Source organism: Notolepis coatsorum (genome assembly GCF_963971535.1).
Source record: "Notolepis coatsorum genome assembly, chromosome: 4".
Lineage (NCBI taxonomy): Eukaryota > Metazoa > Chordata > Actinopteri > Aulopiformes > Paralepididae > Notolepis > Notolepis coatsorum.
Window position 1 is genome coordinate 68764236 of NC_140168.1, and position 18313 is coordinate 68782548.

Consider the following 18313-nt stretch of genomic DNA (forward strand, 5'->3'; position numbering starts at 1 on the left):
CGTACATTTGTGTTGGATCCGTTTCATCTACGTGACAGTGTTCATCATAATATATTTATGCCGTGTACTGGGTGGCCGAATATTAAGTACAAAGGTAGTGGTAGTAAGTATCATATCTAGTAATACAGTCAGGGAATTGTACCCCTCAGTTACACGTACCATGCAGTATCCAGTAATATTAGTAACAGTGTCATGCACCTCCAAGCCACCAGGATACTTTGGGGTATTTTGGGGTATTTTCTGGTACTTTGGGGTATTTTGGGGTATACTTTGGGGTATTTTGGGGTATTTTATGGTATTTTGGGGTATTTTGGGGTATTTTCTGGTACTTTGGGGTATTTTGGGGTGTACTTTGGGGTATTTTGGGGTATTTTCTGGTATTTTGGGGTATACTTTGAGGTATTTTGGGGGTATTTTGGGGTATTTTCTGGTATATTCTGGTACTTTGGGGTATTTTATGGTATTTTGGGGTATTTTGGGGTACTTTGGAGTATTTTGGGGTATTTTCTGGTATTTTCTGGTACTTTGGGGTATACTTTGGGGTATTTTGGGGTATTTTCTGGTATTTTCTGGTACTTTGGGGTATACTTTGGGGTATTTTCTGGTATTTTGGGGTATTTTCTGGTATTTTGGGGTATACTTTGGGGTATTTTCTGGTATTTTGGGGTATTTTCTGGTACTTTGGGGTATACTTTGGGGTATTTCAGGGTATTTTGGGGTATTTTCTGGTATTTTGGGGTATACTTTGGGGGTATTTTTGGGTATTTTGGGGTATTTTCTGGTATTTTCTGGTACTTTGGGGTATACTTTGGGGTATTTCAGGGTATTTTGGGGTATTTTGGGGGTATTTTCTGGTATTTTCTGGTACTTTGGGGTATACTTTGGGGTATTTTCTGGTATTTTAGGGTACTTTGGGGTATTTTGGGGTACTTTGGGGTATTTTGGGGTATTTTGGGGTATTTTCTGGTACTTTGGGGTATTTTGGGGTGTACTTTGGGGTATTTTGGGGTATTTTCTGGTATTTTGGGGTATACTTTGAGGTATTTTGGGGGTATTTTGGGGTATTTTCTGGTACTTTGGGGTATACTTTGAGGTATTTTAGGGTATTTTGGGGTATTTTGGGGTATTTTCTGGTATTTTCTGTTACTTTGGGGTATACTTTGGGGTATGTTATGGTATTTTGGGGTATTTTGGGGTATTTTCTGGTATTTCCTGGTATTTTGGGGTACTTTGGGGTATTTTGGGGTATTTTCTGGTATTTTGGGGTATACTTTGGGGTATTTTGGGGTATTTTCTGGTACTTTGGGGTATTTTGGGGTATACTTTGGGGTATTTTGGGGTATTTTCTGGTATTTTGGGGTATACTTTGGGGTATTTTGGGGTATTTTCTGGTACTTTGGGGTGATTAGTAGGACCCGTACCATGCAGTATCCAGTAATATTAGTAACAGTGTCATGCACCTCCAAGCCACCAGGCTTCCCTTCCCCTGTCTCCCTTGTTTTCCCCCCACTCTCTCTCTGTCTCAATCAAGCAGGAGTGCAGGATCCAGATGTGAGGAGTAAGGCGATCAGCTGTTTCCAATTTAATCAACCCTGCCATAAAACTCCTGCTTGCTCCCTTTATTTATTCCCTGGATCTTTTACTCTTTGTTTTGTCCCGTGAGTTTAAAAAAAATCGTTTGTTCCCAAGCCATTAATCCTGTGGTTTTCTTTTGACACTTTGTTTGATTTGTTTTTTTTTACAACGCCCGGTGTTGCTCGTTCTGCATTTGGGTTCTGGCTGTTGAATACATGTTACAAACAGTAGTAGTAACAGTACCTTGTAGTATCCAGTCTTGGCGTAGATCTGGAAGTTTCCTTCCATGGTGAGGAGAGAGCCGTAGTTGGAGCCTCTCTGGAGGACAGACAAGAAAGACAGAGCCAGTATGTAAAACATGGTTAGAGGATACATCGGTTGTTGAATGAATAGAATAAATAATATTACTACAGTATAAAAAATTATAGAATACCTGGTATAGTAAAAATGAATAGAAAAAATATTACTACTGTATAATTTACCTGGAGGTCATATTGTGAAAACACTTGTCAGTGCCAATGCCTTTTTAAAGACTATTCTCCAGTAGAAATATTGGCCAGTGCATGTTTTTGTGTGACTTTATTATGCCACGTACAGACGAGACATGTTGATTGCATGGAAATAAGTGGGGCATGAGCTCTCTCTCTCTCTCTCTCTCTCTCTCTCTCTCTCTCTCTCTCTCTCTCTCTCTCTCTCTCTCTCTCTCTCTCTCTCTCTCTCTCTCTCTCTCTCTCTCTCTCTCGTCCCAGTGTCAGAAATATTGTGTCTGTTACTATGCTTGAGTAAATTGTAATGAACTAAAGGAGAATATAAATTATTATTATTATTATTATTATTCGGTTTTCTTTGACGGTCCATTTGTCCGAATTTCTAAGGAGTGACTGACATCTTGAGTCATTATTCCTTGTTCATTATTTGCACTAATTTAAACGTTGTGACTGATTCAAGATGCCATCATCCAGAGAGGCTCTTGAATGGAGGCCAGACAGGAGTCTGCTTGAATCATTATTCATTAGTTTGACTTATTACACACAGAGCACTGTGAAGGGGGTACTGCAATCACTCCTGTGTGTCTGTGTGTCCGTCTACACCAGCCATAATTTCTACAGTTCTGATCCAATCTGAATAAAACTGGATAGACCAGGCTGTGGACCTGAATTTTTAAGTATGTTTCAAATTCCTCAACGTCAAGTCCTTTATTTGAATTAATGTCCACCATTTAAATAAATATTGATGTGAGAGACAGCAGCACACATATCAGGTATCTCTATGTGACCTCCTTCTTGCATTTGAAAAGTCATGTTCAATTCAAGATGCCAGCATCCAGAGAGCCGGCAGGCTTTCCATTACAATTCTGAAAAGTTGGACCATTTCAGCAACTGCATGTTGAGTGTTTGATAAACAAACAGTGCGTGTGTATATACATTTACATTTAGTAATTTAGCTGCCGCTTTCATCCAAAGCGACATACAAGTTCTGCACAACAGGTCAGCAGGACAGTGTTGAAACTTGGGTGCTACAGTGTTGAGTGCATAGTAGTAAAGACATATTAATAATAGTAGGTAGTAATATAGGCAAGGAAGAATATTTAGTGAAAAAATGCATGATAGTAAAAAACAGTACAATGGTTATTTATTGAAATTTCAGATATTGATTGAAGAAGTGTGTTTTTAGTCGACAGCGAAAGATTGGTCAGGTTTCGGCCGTCCTGACTGTGGTGGTAAGTTCGTTCTATCATTGTGGAGCGAGGCCGGCTTCTCTTTGATGACAAGTAGGCGCCACACTGTCCGGCCGCCACTCTGTGGGCTCTGTCAAGATTGTGCTTGATTTGGTACATTTTTATAGTTTTACTTGTTTTTTACTTATTGACATTGGATTACAGTTTACTCACTGTATGGATTGCTCTCTCGACCGGCTCATTGACGAACAACGGCCGGTAGAGATCCTCATGCAGAACAACAACAACTCCTCCCCCAGGCGTAAAAGACGACTGGGGAAACAAGTTGGCATTCAAAACAAACTCTGGTCCCGGGCTCACCGACCATATATATATCTTACCATAGACATACAGTAGTGAGTCTACTACAGGCTGTGTTGCGTGTATGTGTATACATATATATATATATATATATATATATATATATATATATATATATATATATATATATATATATATATATATATATATATATATATATATCAGTGGAGGTTTCTCTATGACAACACGTGAAATACAAATTCACTCATAATTCATAATTATTATTAATTTACATATACCTATATATATATATATTTTTTTTTAATTATTATTATTATTATTATTATTTTTTATTATAAATGTTTTCCTCTGTAAAAAAATGCCAGTGAATTATTTTTTTTCAAAAATGGCCAAAATGTACCGCTCTGAGCAGGCCTGCACTGCAGTAATTATTCGTGCAGAATATCTGCACAGGTTGACCAGGGTTAAATAAATAATAGCGAATCAAAATAGGCTATTAACTTCATCCAAGCACGGTCTGTGTAGTTAAACTCTTGCCATTGAATGGATAACAAGGCTGTCAATCATTCAATCCACCAATCAGCTAATGGTTTCTCTTTTGCTGCTCTGCGGCTCTGCAGCTAGCATGATTGACAGCCTTGTGGCCCAATCAGATAATGGTTTCTCTTGTGCCGTACTGCGGCTCTGCAGCGAGCTTGTTTTCAAAATAATTTTTATCTCAGTTTAAGAAGATAACTTGTTGGAGCTAACGTAGCTAAAGGGTTACCACCGCAGCTATCAGGCCCATGGTGGAGTGTTTTGTTATTGTTCATGAACTTATTGTGCATCGTTTGATGATATATATATACACCTGCGATAAAAGCTAAACGTGACAACAACAACAACGTCATCGCCTCGCGGGCACTTTGAATTCACTAGTACTGTAGATAGCGTTGCAATGGAGGAAGGAGATATTGTCGACTAGCTTGCTTGCTAGCTAACGTTACGCAAGTCTTGTGAATGTCTAAACAGGGCTGATGGCATTGATGAAGATGATATCAATAACAACAATGCCTCTCCATGGCCCTATCTGGAATGAATGAATGAATGGAAAAGATGACGTTGTGGGATGCATGCAGCAGGCGCGGCTCATCTAAGGTAAGGGACAATAATAATGTTGTTGAAACTGCCGCCGTGCAGTTGTAACATTATGCAAGTCTTGTGAATGTCTAAACAAACGCCATTGTTTGATTGATTGATTGAAAACTTTATTAATGACGCAATGAAGCATATAGCACTAGTTAGAGGGGAAATTGCAGGGGAACTGCAATTCGCTCAGCTGCAGAAATGTTGAGGAGACAATACCCACAGGACTTGGAGGAGAACTTTGTTTTCACTGTCTGTCTATTGTCTACACATTCTGCCGTGAATTGAATTGAATTGAATTGTAAAACTTTATTAACAGATTGCAGAATGGGTACAGTACAGTACGGCTCAATACATACAATTGTTAAGGGGATGCAGACCAGAGAAAGACTTTCGTCTTGTTACTCAGCTGATAGAGTTGTGCCCTTCTTGATAGCTTGTTGTACAGAACTTGTAAGTCGCTTTGGATAAAAGCGTCAGCTAAATGACTAAATGTAAATGTAAATGTAATCAGGGTCCCCCATTTTCAATTCATCATGACATATATGACATACAGATAGACAGTACTGCTACATCTATACATTTATGACATGTACCAGACTTGCAAATACAGTACTGTTTGTGATATAAAAATAGTCCAGAAAAGGGAGTATATACATTTGACGTAGAAACTGTACATTGGAGGAGGTTGGGTAGGGGGGGGGGGACTGTACATTGGAGGAGGTTGGGTAGGGGGGGGGGACTGTACATTGGAGTTGGGGGTGAGGGACATACACTGTACAACTGTACAAACAAAACTGTACATTGGAATATTGACAAAACCATACTTGGTCATTTACTGTACATTGAGGGGGTTGTGTTAGGACATTTACAGGGGCCAGTCATAGCATACTGTGTTATTTTTTGATGGGCCCGAGCCATACTGTATATGGTCTGCTTGGTTTGATCAGGGGCCGCCGAGCCACTGTATACTGTACATGGTCTGCTTGGTTTGATCGGGCCGCTGAGCCACTGTATACTGTACATGGTCTGCTTGGTTTGATTTAGGGGAGTGGTCTGCCCTGCGGGGGGCCCCGACATATTGCGCAACGCCACTGCATACCATTGACTCAGAATGGTCTGTTTTATTGAAATCGTCACAGCAGTATAGTTTGTTTATACTTCAGAAGGATGATATTTAAACATGGTCCCCAAAATGAATGGAAGCGAATGAGGAGCCTGACACCTGGGAGGAATGGGGGTGTTGCAGCGTTGGGGATGTTTAAAAAATATAATTTAATATATAATATAATAATTTGTGCTTCACCTAAAAATTTTGTCAGCAGCCTCCACTGATATATATATATATATTACCATAGACATAGTGAGTCTACAGGCTGTGTTGTGTGTATACAATATATATATATATATATATATATATATATCTTACTATGGACATAGTGAGTCTACTACAGGCTGTGTGTGTATGTATGTGTATATATATATATTAGTGCTGTCAATTAAAATATTTAATCTGATTAATCCCATGATTGTCCATAGTTAACTCGTGATTAATCGCAAATTAATCGCATTTATTTTCTTTTTTTCTAAATCTACCTTAAACAGATCTTTTTCAAGTTTTAATACTCTTATCAACTTGAGAGTCAACAAATGCTTGCTTTATGCAGCCATTTAACACAAAAGGATGATCCTCATGCATTGCAAATTTGCATCAAATTCAAAACAGAGTGATGCACAAAATAACTTAAAAGAAAATAATAATTTAAAACAATGAATAAAGTGTGCATGAAATAATAGGGGAAAGAAAACGTTAGGAACTTGTTACATTCACCCACACAAGGGCTGAGGACTCACACACCCCCCCCCCTCTCTCTCACACACACACACACTCTCACAGCTCTCTTTCTCTCTTGCCCCTTCCTCATCTCTTTCACCCCCCCTCCCTCTCTCTCTATATCTCTCTCTCTCTCACACACACACACACACACACACACACACACACACACACACACACACACACACACACACACACACACACACACACACACACACACACACACACACACACACACACACACACACACACACACACACACACACACACACACACACACACACACTCACACACACACACACACAAGTCTAGTAAATTTTTTTTTTTCTAAAACGTTAATCGTGCGTTAAAAAAAATAGCGGCGTTAACAGAATTGTGCGTTAACGCGTTAATGATGCGTAACCTTCAAACTACCTCTCACCTCACAAACTCAGTATCTCACACTCTCTCCACGAATTCTGCTCCTTCCTCACCTCCACTCAACTCTTCTCTGTCTCTCCTAGGGCTTTTTGCTTTGTGTGTCTTGTGTGTGTGTGTGTGTGTGGGATGTAGGTGATCACGTGGTGCACAGGTGTATTCCATCAGTCCTAATCAACTCCTCAATTAACCCTCCTCTGCCTGTGACAATAGTATCTCCCTTCCTCCACGTAACCAAGTGACGAGGGATGATATCTGCCACAATATATATATATATATATATATATATATATCTTACCATAGACATAGTGAGTCTACTACAGGCTCGTCTCAGAACCTTCTCTAAGTTGCTCATCTGAATGTCTTCCCATTGGACTCTCCACAGCTGCGCCGCCAACTCATTCTCTAATTTCAGCTTCCTGTAGCACAGACAGAGAACACAGAGTGTGTGTGTAATGTGTGTGCGTGTGGTTGGACACAGTACAGGTATGTGTGTGTTCATTGGTGTGTGTGTGTATGTGTGTGTGTGTGTGTGTGTGTGTGTGTGTGTGTGTGTGTGTGTGTGTGTGTGTGTGTGTGTGTGTGTGTTTGTGTGTGTATGTATGTATGTGTGTGGAGACAGAGAAGGGTAGAGACGGAAAGAGAGGGAGAGGGAAAGTGAGAAAGGGGTGAGAGAGAGGGTGTGCAAGAGAGGATAAATGAAAACAGAGTGTAAGCAGGTGAGAACGGAGAGAGAGAGAAAGAGAGAGAAAGAGAGAAAGAGAGAGAGAGAGAGAGAGAGAGAGAGAGAGAGAGAGAGGGAGGGAGAGAGAGAGAGAGAGAGAGAGAGAGAGAGAGAGAGAGAGAGAGAGAGAGAGAGAGAGAGAGAGAGAGAGAGAGAGAGAGAGAGAGAGAGAGAGAGAATGGTCAGATTGATAGAGTGAGAGACTACAGCTTACAGTGCAGCATACAACAAGAGCGAGAGATGGTAGAACACAATATGGCATATCTACAGCTGGACCAGACGTTCAAACCCTGTGCCACCACACGCCACTGGGACATTCCAGAGGGAGCTAGGAGACAGGGTGGGCATATCAAAGCCATCCATCAGCCACGGCCTCCAGCGGGTCGTGGATAGAATCATACAACTGGCCACACAATACATCCCATTCCCATATAAAAAATATAAAAATCATGGGCCGTAAACCAATGCGATGGCATCACTGCGGTATTTTGAGTAAGCACAATCTTTTCACATTTGAAAATGTTGTAATTTTCTGTAATATTAGACTCATTTTTAAATGTTTGCACAATCATGTCTCATCTTTATTTTCTGGATTGGTGGTTAAACGTTCTCTAGCAGAGCAAACACACAATAATGGTGACTGTACTGTTCCCATGTGCAAGAGTTCGTTTGGACAGTCTGCCTTCTCCATTAACTCATTTTGTGCCAAATCCGAGATTTCTCGTGTTTCAAATCCAAGCGGTGAGTGCCAAACCCATTCCCATTCTAAACACTCGCGCGGACCTGCCTGTGTCTCCCTGGCATTGCTGCCTACGTTATAATCGCAATGACGATCGAATCCCGACAGGTGGCAGTATTGCCTACCTTTTGAACTGGGTCTCTCAGTGCCTCAGTGCCTCGGGCTGCAGGAATCCCCTCCCCCTCAAAGTGAAGCAGTACACAGCCATCTGTCGCCAATTTGCTTGCCTGAAACCTATTGTTTTCTGTATTCTAGCCAGGCCCAATGCACACCGGTAATGGCGATCGCGATGGAACTACTGGGATTATTCATTTTGGAGTACCTTCTGACAAAGGTACGGTCTATTTTAGGTCTATTTTACTGGGGCGATGTTTAGCGTGGAATAGCGCACAAATGAAAGTATGTAGAAATTAACTGGTTTGTCCCTGTTGGACTATAAATAGTGCCTGTCAAATGAGCCATACAATTGTCTCCATAGCTATAATATAGAATATACAATGGGTCCGCAAACATCGTGAACATGGTCAATAACTCTGGCGCCAGGGAGTAAAGATGGGAAAACAGCGTGGCAGTCAATGAGTTAAAGGGGCAAACTTATAGAACTCTCTGCCTACTGGCTTAAAACTGGAGTCCAATGTCAACGGCTTCAACAGAGGACTCAAAGTATGGTTGAAATCAAAAGCAGCAGTGCTCACATGTGTAGACACGGACTGGTTTTGTTGTTTTGATCATGGACTCTTGTTCTGGTAACAATTTTTTCTGATTTGTGATTTAAATTCTGTATTATACTGTTCATTGTATTCTATCTTTTAGAAAAGCCTCAATGGACTGGTGTTAAAAACTAGCACTCGTGGTATAAACACGCAAACACGCACATCTGGTCTGTTCACTGCGACAATGTAGCTGTGGTGTCCATTTTTAATAAAAGTTTTCATTCATATACTGAACAACAACAATCAAGAGAATATTCCATGCCCAACACCATCGGTGCAATTGACTGCACGAACATGCGCATCAAGGCACTCTCCCCAGATGTGTTTCCATATCTCAACAGAAAGCAATACCACTCCATCAACGTTCAAATCATCTGCGATGCCCCGAAGCACCTGCTTCAACATGGTCTTCCCAGGACATGGCTCCCACTTCCCAGGAGGTGCACATGACTCCTACATCTTACAAAACAGCTCTGTGGGTGTGCTCCTCAAGCAAGGAGATGATGGAGACGCATTGGCTAATTGGTAAGTGTCTGTGCATAATTAATCATTCCAGCAACAGTAGGCCGGATGGCAAAGTTCAGTTCTATATCTATAAAACCCCCTATAAATCATCTGCCCTTTATTAATTTGCTTAGATTTTTTTGTACACTTGATCTCAAGAAGGTGCTGATATGAATGCATTTTTCACTTCTGATCAATGTTAGCATGGTGTTATTCACCATCAAAGATGGAAAGAAAACCGAATAATAATAATAATTTATATTCTCCTTTGGTTCATTACAATTTACTCAAGCATAGTAACAGACACAATATTTCTGACACTGGGAATACGGAGAGAGACGGAGAGACACGGAGAGAGAGAGAGAGAGAGAGAGAGAGAGAGAGAGAGAGAGAGAGAGAGAGAGAGAGAGACCATTGTGTGTGTTAATAAATATATATAATAAATGTGTGTGTGTGTCCACTCACCTGTAGATGAATATGGTGACGGTACCGATGATGATGAAGATGAAGCACACGACTATGGCCACCATCTGGTGCATGGTCACCGTGCCTGAGAACACACACACACACACACACACACACACACACACACACACACACACACACACACACACACACACACACACACACACACACACACACACACACACACACACACACACACACACACACACACACACACACACACACACACACACACACACACACACACACACACACACACACACACACACACACAGGAACACATTACATGCGTTGCCACCAGAATGTACAGTATGTGTGTCTCAGAGAGAGATGTTAAATGAATGTCTGTTATTGCGTGTGTGTGTGTGTGTGTGTGTGTGTGTGTGTGTGTGTGTGTGTGTGTGTGTGTGTGTGTGTGTGTGTGTGTGTGTGTGTGTGTGTGTGTGTGTGTGTGTGTGTGTGTGAACCTACGTGCAAGGCAGGCAGGGTCATCGTTCTTAAAACCACAGTCCGGTATGTCTTGAGGAATAGAGCCTCCAGGCCACTGGAAACTAAAGCCTGGCTCCATCACTAGCTGTTTCAGAGTGCTGTTGTACACACACACCAACTACACACACACACACACACACACACACACACACACACACACACACACACACACACACACACACACACACACACACACACACACACACACACACACACACACACACACACACACACACACACACACACACACACACACACACACACACACACACACACACACACACACACACACACACACACACACACACACACACACAATAACAGGTAGGCAGAGACATACAGACACACAGGCAGACACAGGCACAAAAACAATTTAAGTTTTATACAAACACAAAACTGAACTAAACACAACTCTTAAAAACGAAGGTATTTGCTTTGCCATTTACTTGCATATATTGTGTATATCCACAACAGGTCACATAGCCATGTGCTGAACATAAACTGTAAGTGAATGTGTAGTAGCATAGCCACACCTCTCTCCACACTAGGTTAGCACTGTGCCAGACCTCTCTCCACACTAGGTTAGCACTGTGCCAGACCTCTCTCTCCACACTAGGTTAGCACTGTGCCAGACCTCTCTCTCCACACTAGGTTAGCACTGTGCCAGACCTCTCTCTCCACACTAGGTTAGCACTGTGCCAGACATCTCTCCACACTAGGTTAGCACTGTGCCAGACCTCTCTCTCCACACTAGGTTAGCACTGTGCCAGACCTCTCTCCACACTAGGTTAGCACTGTGCCAGACCTCTCTCCACACTAGGTTAGCACTGTGCCAGACCTCTCTCCACACTAGGTTAGCACTGTGCCAGACCTCTCTCCACACTAGGTTAGCACTGTGCCAGACCTCTCTCCACACTAGGTTAGCACTGTGCCAGAGCTCTCTCCACACTAGGTTAGCACTGTGCCAGACCTCTCTCCACACTAGGTTAGCACTGTGCCAGACCTCTCTCTCCACACTAGGTTAGCACTGTGCCAGGACAGGAGAGAGATCTGGCAAAACCCATTATCATTCTGAAGAGATTCTGGGTTGTTTGTATTGCTTAAAATAAAAATTGTAAAGGGCTGGTTCAATCCCCAGCACAGTCAGGCGGGTGTATTCCAGCTGTGAGCTGGTGACTGATACATCTACAGTCCCCACCATCTCTGCATAAGTGCCCTTGAGCAAGGCACTGAACCCCAAACTACTCCAGGGGCAATCCTAGTTGTCCCCTGACCTCTCTGATGAACCTATGTGTGTAACTAAGAGGGATATGAGAACTGTGTGAAACTAGGAGGGATATGAGGACTGTGTGTATCTATGAGGTATATGAGGACTGTGTGTAACTATGATGGATATGAGGACTGTGTCTAACTAGGAGGGATATGAAGACTGTATGATACAGTACAGTATGAGGACACATTTCAATTGCCTTGTGTACACTGATAATAAAGTAAATTTTTTATCTTCTTATTAACAAGATGTATGTTGTTGATAGTGTTGTCTACTGAGTATACCATACCTGGAACTCCCCGGTTTCCAGATCAGTCATGTCCCACATAGAGAAGTCTATCTCTCTATCACCAGTCTCATCCATCTCAAACAGTCCTGTAACACCTGCAGAGAGAAGAGAAGAGAAGAGAAAAGAGAACAGAAGAGAACAGAAGAGAAGAGGAGTCAGAGATGTTATCACAGCATTACATAATAGTATGAGGTCTCTCTACCTCCCCATCCTCTCTCTCTCCGTCCATCCATCTCTCTCATCCTAACTCCATCTCTCACTTTACCATATCTCTATTTCCGTTTCTCTCTCCCTCTCTCTCTTTCATCTCTCCATTCCTGTGTAGGCGGCACGGTGGTGTAGTGGTTAACACTGTCGCCTCACAGCAAGAAGGTCCAGGGTTCGATTCCCGCTTGGGGACCAGGTTTCCATGATGCCAGGTACCCTGGTGGGGTATCTCCCAGGCCTTTCTGTGTGGAGTTTGCATGTTCTCCCCGTGCTCGCAAGGGTTTCCCCCCCGATAAGATAAACCCAATGGAAAAACATGCACAACAACAGATCGCTAACGCTGTGGCGTCCTTGACGAAGACGGACAGGAGCACTTGGATTGGTCCCCTGACGCGGCTCACGTTGACGCCTGTCTGCTCCCGGCTGCCCTTGGGGGGGAAGGACGACGGGATGGGTTAATCGCACAGACGAATCGCATCGGCGATCCTAAAGAGACAATGCATGCGTGTGTGTTCCGGTGTGTGTGCTAAACTAACCGCTGTGTGTACCGCTAAAAAACATTGAGTGTCGTTGCATGCCGAATAAAGACCTCTGCAACAGGTCCTGCATTATTATTATTATTATTATTATTATTATTATTATTATTATTATTATTATTATTATTATTATTATTATTATTATTATTATTATATCTCTATTTCCCTCCTAATCTATTCCTCTCTTTCTTTCTTTTTCTTTCCTTCTTTCTTTCTTTCTTTCTTTCTTTCTTTCTTTCTTTCTTTCTTTCTTTCTTTCTTTCTTTCTTTCTTTCTTTCTTTCTTTCTTTCTTTCTTTCTTTCTTTCTTTCTTTCTTTCTTTCTTTCTTTATTTCTTTCTTTCTTTTCTCTGTCCCACTCTCTCTCCCTCTCCCTTGTTCTTGTTCCCTCCCTCTCTGTCTCTATCTCTCTGGTTCTCTCTCCCTCTCTCTCACCCTCTCTGTCATTATCTCTCTGTCTATGTCTCTCTTTTCAGGTCAGAGAGCTGGGGTTCTAATGACGTTGCTATGGTTACAGCTCTGCTCTGATTGGTTTGCTGCTACAGATGCTGTGTACTGCAGTGTGGGCGAGAGAGAACTAACACTGGAAGTTTTAACAGGGAACCACTTTGTGTGTGTGTGTGTGTGTGTGTGTGTGTGTGTGTGTGTGTGTGTGTGTGTGTGTGTGTGTGTGTGTGTGTGTGTGTGTGTGTGTGTGTGTGTGTGTATGTGTGTGTGTGTGTGTGTGTCTGTGTGTGTGTGTGTGTGCATGTGCATGATGTGTGTATATGTGGGTGTGTGTGCATGTGTGTGTGTGTGTGTGTGCGTGCGTGCATGTGCGTGTGTCTAAAATCCATTAGTGAGCAGATGTCTTCAGTATCTAGTCTACCCCCTCCATATCAGACTAACCACTCTCTCTCTCCACATCTCTCTCCACACCTCTCCTTCCATTCCACTCACTCTCTCTCACTCTCTCTCTCTCTCTCTCTCTCTCTCTCTCTCTCTCTCTCTCTCTCTCTCTCTCTCACACACACACTCTCTACCCCTCTCTCTCACTCTCTACCCCTCTCTCCCTCTTTCTCCACATCTCTCCTTCCCTCTCTCTCACTCTCTACCCCTCTCTCCTTCCATCTCTCCTCTCTCTCTCTCTCTCTCTCTCAAGACACACAGATAACATGACCCTCCTTCACCCTGAATACCTCAGTCTGACCAACACGTGTGTGTGAGAGAGAGAGAGAGAGAGAGAGAGAGAGAGAGAGAGAGAGAGAGAGAGAGAGAGAGAGAGAGAAAGAGAGAGAGAGATTGTGTGTGTGAGTGAGTGAGTGAGTGAGTGAGTGAGTGAGTGAGTGACTGACTGACTCTGTGTGTGTGCGTGTGTGTGTGTGTGTGTGTGTGTGTGTGTGTGTGTGTGTATGTGAGAAAAGATGAAAATAAACACACTCTGACAAGAGAAAACAGAGAGAGAGGTGAGCCCCTAAGAGACTGATGCTGGAATGTGTGTGCATGTGTGAGTGTGCCTGTCCATGTGTGTGTGCCTGTGCATGTGTGAGTGTGTCTGTGAATGTATGTGTGTGCATGTGTGTGTGTGTGCCTGTGCATGTGTGTGTGTGCCTGTGCATGTGTGCCCGTGTGTATGTGTATGTGTATGTGTATATGTGTTTGTATCTCTGTCTCTCTTTGTCTGTATGTCTGTCTGTCTGGAGCCAAACTACAGCCTACAGACCAAACTACAGCCTACAGACCAAACTACAGCCTACAGACCAAACTACAGCCTACAGACCAAACTACAGCCTACAGACCAAACTACAGCCTACAGACCAAACTACAGCCTACAGACCACAGTACAGCCTACGGGATCAGATTTGGCCTCAGACAGCATTATTGTTGGCCCTTCAAAATCTTCCAGATGAGATGAGATATTATACTTGGCCTTACTCACTTTTTTCTTTACAACTTATTTATTATATTTTAGAAGTGATTTTGAAATAGGTTGATTATTATTGCAATGAACATGCATGTTCTAAATGATCAATGTCCAGTCATGTTATTTGACCCATGGCCCACCATGTTGGCTCTCCGTGTGATTATTTTCTGGCACCCCTGTTGTGTGTTTTATACATAGTTTATGCTTTTGACTATTGACCTTCTTATCTGGCTTTTTACCTCTTTATCTCAAAGTCTGTTGTCAGCTCTAAACCAAGATGACATCATGTAGTTTGTCACCCTGGGCTCCCAGCTTGTTAACCATACTGTTATACGACAGTTTGAAGGTCTGTTCCCAGGTCTGTTCCCAGGTCTGTTCCCAGGTCTGTTCCCAGGTCTGTTCCCTGGTCTGTTCCCAGGTCTGTTCCCTGGTTTGTTCCCAGGTCTGTTCCCAGGTCTGTTCCCTGGTTTGTTCCCAGGTTTGTTCCCAGGTCTGTTCCCTGGTCTGTTCCCTGGTCTGTTCCCAGGTATGTTCCCTGGTCTGTTCCCTGGTCTGTTCCCTGGTCTGTTCCCTGGTCTGTTCCCAGATCTGTTCCCAGATCTGTTCCCTGGTCTGTTCCCTGGTCTGTTCCCAGGTGTGTTCCCTGGAAACAGTGAAAGAGAGAAAATAGATGGAGATAGAGATAAAGAAAAGGAATCAAATGAAAGAGAGATGGTAAGATACAGAGATACATCTGGGAGAGGAGAAAGGGTGGGAGAGCAAATAAAGATGCATTATGCCAATCAAGCTAACTCAGATACATGAATTATAATTGAAGCTAAGGCTGTTTAATGAGTGTGGGCTGATGTGTGGAAATGATCCATGAGATAGAGGAGAGGAGAGGAGAGGAGGAAAGGAGGAGAGAGGAGAGAAGAGAAGAGAAGAGAAGAGGAGAGGAGAGGAGAGGAGATAAGTGGATAGGAGAAATTAGAGGAAAGGAGAGGAGAGGGATGAGAGGAGAGAAGAAAGAGGAGAGGTTTGCCTCTGGGCGACAAGTTGAATTTACATTCATTGTCTCTTCTTTTCTATTTCCAAATTGATGTTGGAATCAAATGAAAGAGAGATGGTAAGATACAGAGAGACATCTGGGAGAGGAGAAAGGGCGGGAGAGCAAATAAAGATGCATTATGCCAATCAAGATAACTCAGATACATTAATTATAATTGAAGCTAAGGCTGTTTAATGAGTGTGGGCTGATGTGTGGAAATTATCCATGAGATAGAGGAGATGAGAGGAGAGGAGGAAGGGAGAAGAGCTGTTCCTCAGACACATGCCGCCACAGGTACAGACGGCACTCGCCAATACAACGATTGTGGATCCCCGTGCTCTAGCAGAAGAGGCGGACCGTTTCTACCTGGCCACGCAGCACTTAGCCCCAGAGGTGCTAGCCCCGGCACGGGCGCACATGCCCAGAGGGGGAGGGGCGAAGATGGAGAGAGGCGCCGCGGCCGACGGCAATAATGACACAGGCCTGTGTTATTTCCATGCGCGCTTCGGCTTGAGAGCAACAAAGTGCCACCCACCTTGTACTTTTGTCAGGGCGGGAAACGCCAACACCTGCGCCCAGTAGCGGCCGTGAGTGCAGGTACGTCGAACAGGCTACTGTTCATTAAGGACACACTCTCCGGTCGAAAATTCCTCTGCGACACCGGAGCACAGAGGAGCGTCCTACCGGCGACGGTGGAGGACACCGCCGGCGGGGATGGGGGTCCGTGACTGACGACCGCCAACGGTAACCCTATCCGCACCTACGACACGAGGACCGTGGAGTTGTGTTTTGGGGGACAGCGGTTCACGTGGGAGTTCGTCACGGCCGACATCTCGTTCCCACTACTTGGGCGTATTTCCTCTGTGCAAATGGGCTCCTCGTGGACGTGAGGCACGGCCGCCTGGTAGACGCCCAGACATATGCTTCATTGACATGTATGCGCAATGAAGTAGTATACAGCGGGCTAGCCAGCTCGCTCGCAGAAGGTGACGTGTACCAACGCCTACTGCAGGAGTTTCCCAGCTTGACACAGCCTACATTCTCGGCCGCGACCACCAAACACGGGGTCGAGCATCACATCGAGACTCAAGGAGCTCCCGTGTATGCTAGGGCCCGCCGGCTCAACCCTGACAGACTAGCAGTCGCTAGGTCAGAGTTCGCCAACATGGAGAGGTTGGGGATTATCCGACGCTCGGACAGTCCCTGGGCCTCGCCGCTGCACATCATGCCCAAAGCTGACGGGGGATGGAGACCGTGCGGCGACTACAGACGCCTCAACGACGCTACCACGCCAGACCGCTACCCGGTCCCCCACATCCAGGACTTCTCAGGGCACCTGGCGGGTAAGCTGTTCTTTTCAAAAGTAGACCTGGTACTCGGTTACCACCAAGTGCCGGTACACCCCTTGGACGTCCCGAAGACGGCGATGGTAACACCCTTCGGACTATTCGAGTTCCTACGGATGCCGTTCGGACTTAAGAGCGCGGCACAGTCTTTCCAGAGGCTAATGGACTCGACGCTCAGAGACATGCCGCTTATTTTTGTTTATCTGGACGACATCCTCGTTGCCAGCTCCTCGCCCGAAGAGCACCTGGCGCACCTCCGGTGCCTCTTTACGAGGCTTGAGCAACACGGCCTAATCATCAACCCGGCTAAGTGCCATTTCGGGTTGACCTCCATACAGTTCCTCGGACATCTCATTGACAGGAGGGGGGCCGCCCCCCTCCCGTCGAAGGTGGAAGCCGTTTCCGCTTTCCCACGACCCCCGACGGCCCGAGTACTCAGAGAATTCCTCGGGATGGTGACGTTTTATCACCGGTTCATCCCCCGGGCAGCACACACCATGCGGCCGCTTTACGAGGCTCTGAAGGACAAGTCCCCCAACCAGCCTGTCGACTGGACACGTCAGACTACGCGGTGGCCGCGGTTCATGAACAGTACGCTGACGGCGCCTGGCCCGGTGACCCCCAGGGAGCGCAAGTACAGCGCATTTGACAGAGAGCTCCTGGGCCTCTGGTTGGCGGTGCACCATTTCCATTTCATGCTGGAGGGCTGGGAGTTTACGGCCTTCGTCGACCACAAACCCCTCACGTTCTCCATGTCCAAGGTGGCTGAACCGTGGTCCGCGCGACAACAGCGCCAACTCTCGTATATTTCCGAATACACTACAGACATACGGCATATCGCCGGGAAAGCCAACGTGGTCGCAGACTGCCTATCCAGGGTCGTCATTGGAGCTGTGCAACTGGGCCTCGACTACGACATCACAGGCCTCCGACCACGACATCCAGGCCCTCAGGACAGCGGATACCAGTCTGCGCCTCAGGGACGTCGCGATTGGCGGCTCGGGCGCATCCCTGCTCTGTGACCTCTCCACCGGGCACCCCCGGCCGCTGGTCCCTATAGGCTGGCGCAGGCGGGCTTTCGAGGCGGTGCACGACCTGTCTCACCCCGGTAGGAAGCCTTCGGGCAGGTTGGTGTCACCGAAATTTGTGTGG

At 44.8% G+C, this 18313-nt stretch overlaps 1 protein-coding gene across 1 annotated transcript in view; it reads right to left on the reverse strand.

Annotated features, from left to right (window-relative positions):
• npr1a (natriuretic peptide receptor 1a) overlaps positions 1 to 18313 on the reverse strand; it is a gene marked incomplete at its 3' end in the record, with an annotated part of 384573 nt that overhangs the window by 101052 nt on the left and 265208 nt on the right. The window contains exons 6-10 of the mRNA XM_084312567.1: positions 12144 to 12238; positions 10567 to 10702; positions 10096 to 10180; positions 7249 to 7369; positions 1819 to 1893 (exon numbers count right to left, since the gene is read on the reverse strand). Of these exons, the coding sequence (XP_084168693.1) occupies positions 1819 to 1893; positions 7249 to 7369; positions 10096 to 10180; positions 10567 to 10702; positions 12144 to 12238 (512 nt within the window). The remainder of the gene's footprint in view (positions 1 to 1818; positions 1894 to 7248; positions 7370 to 10095; positions 10181 to 10566; positions 10703 to 12143; positions 12239 to 18313) is intronic.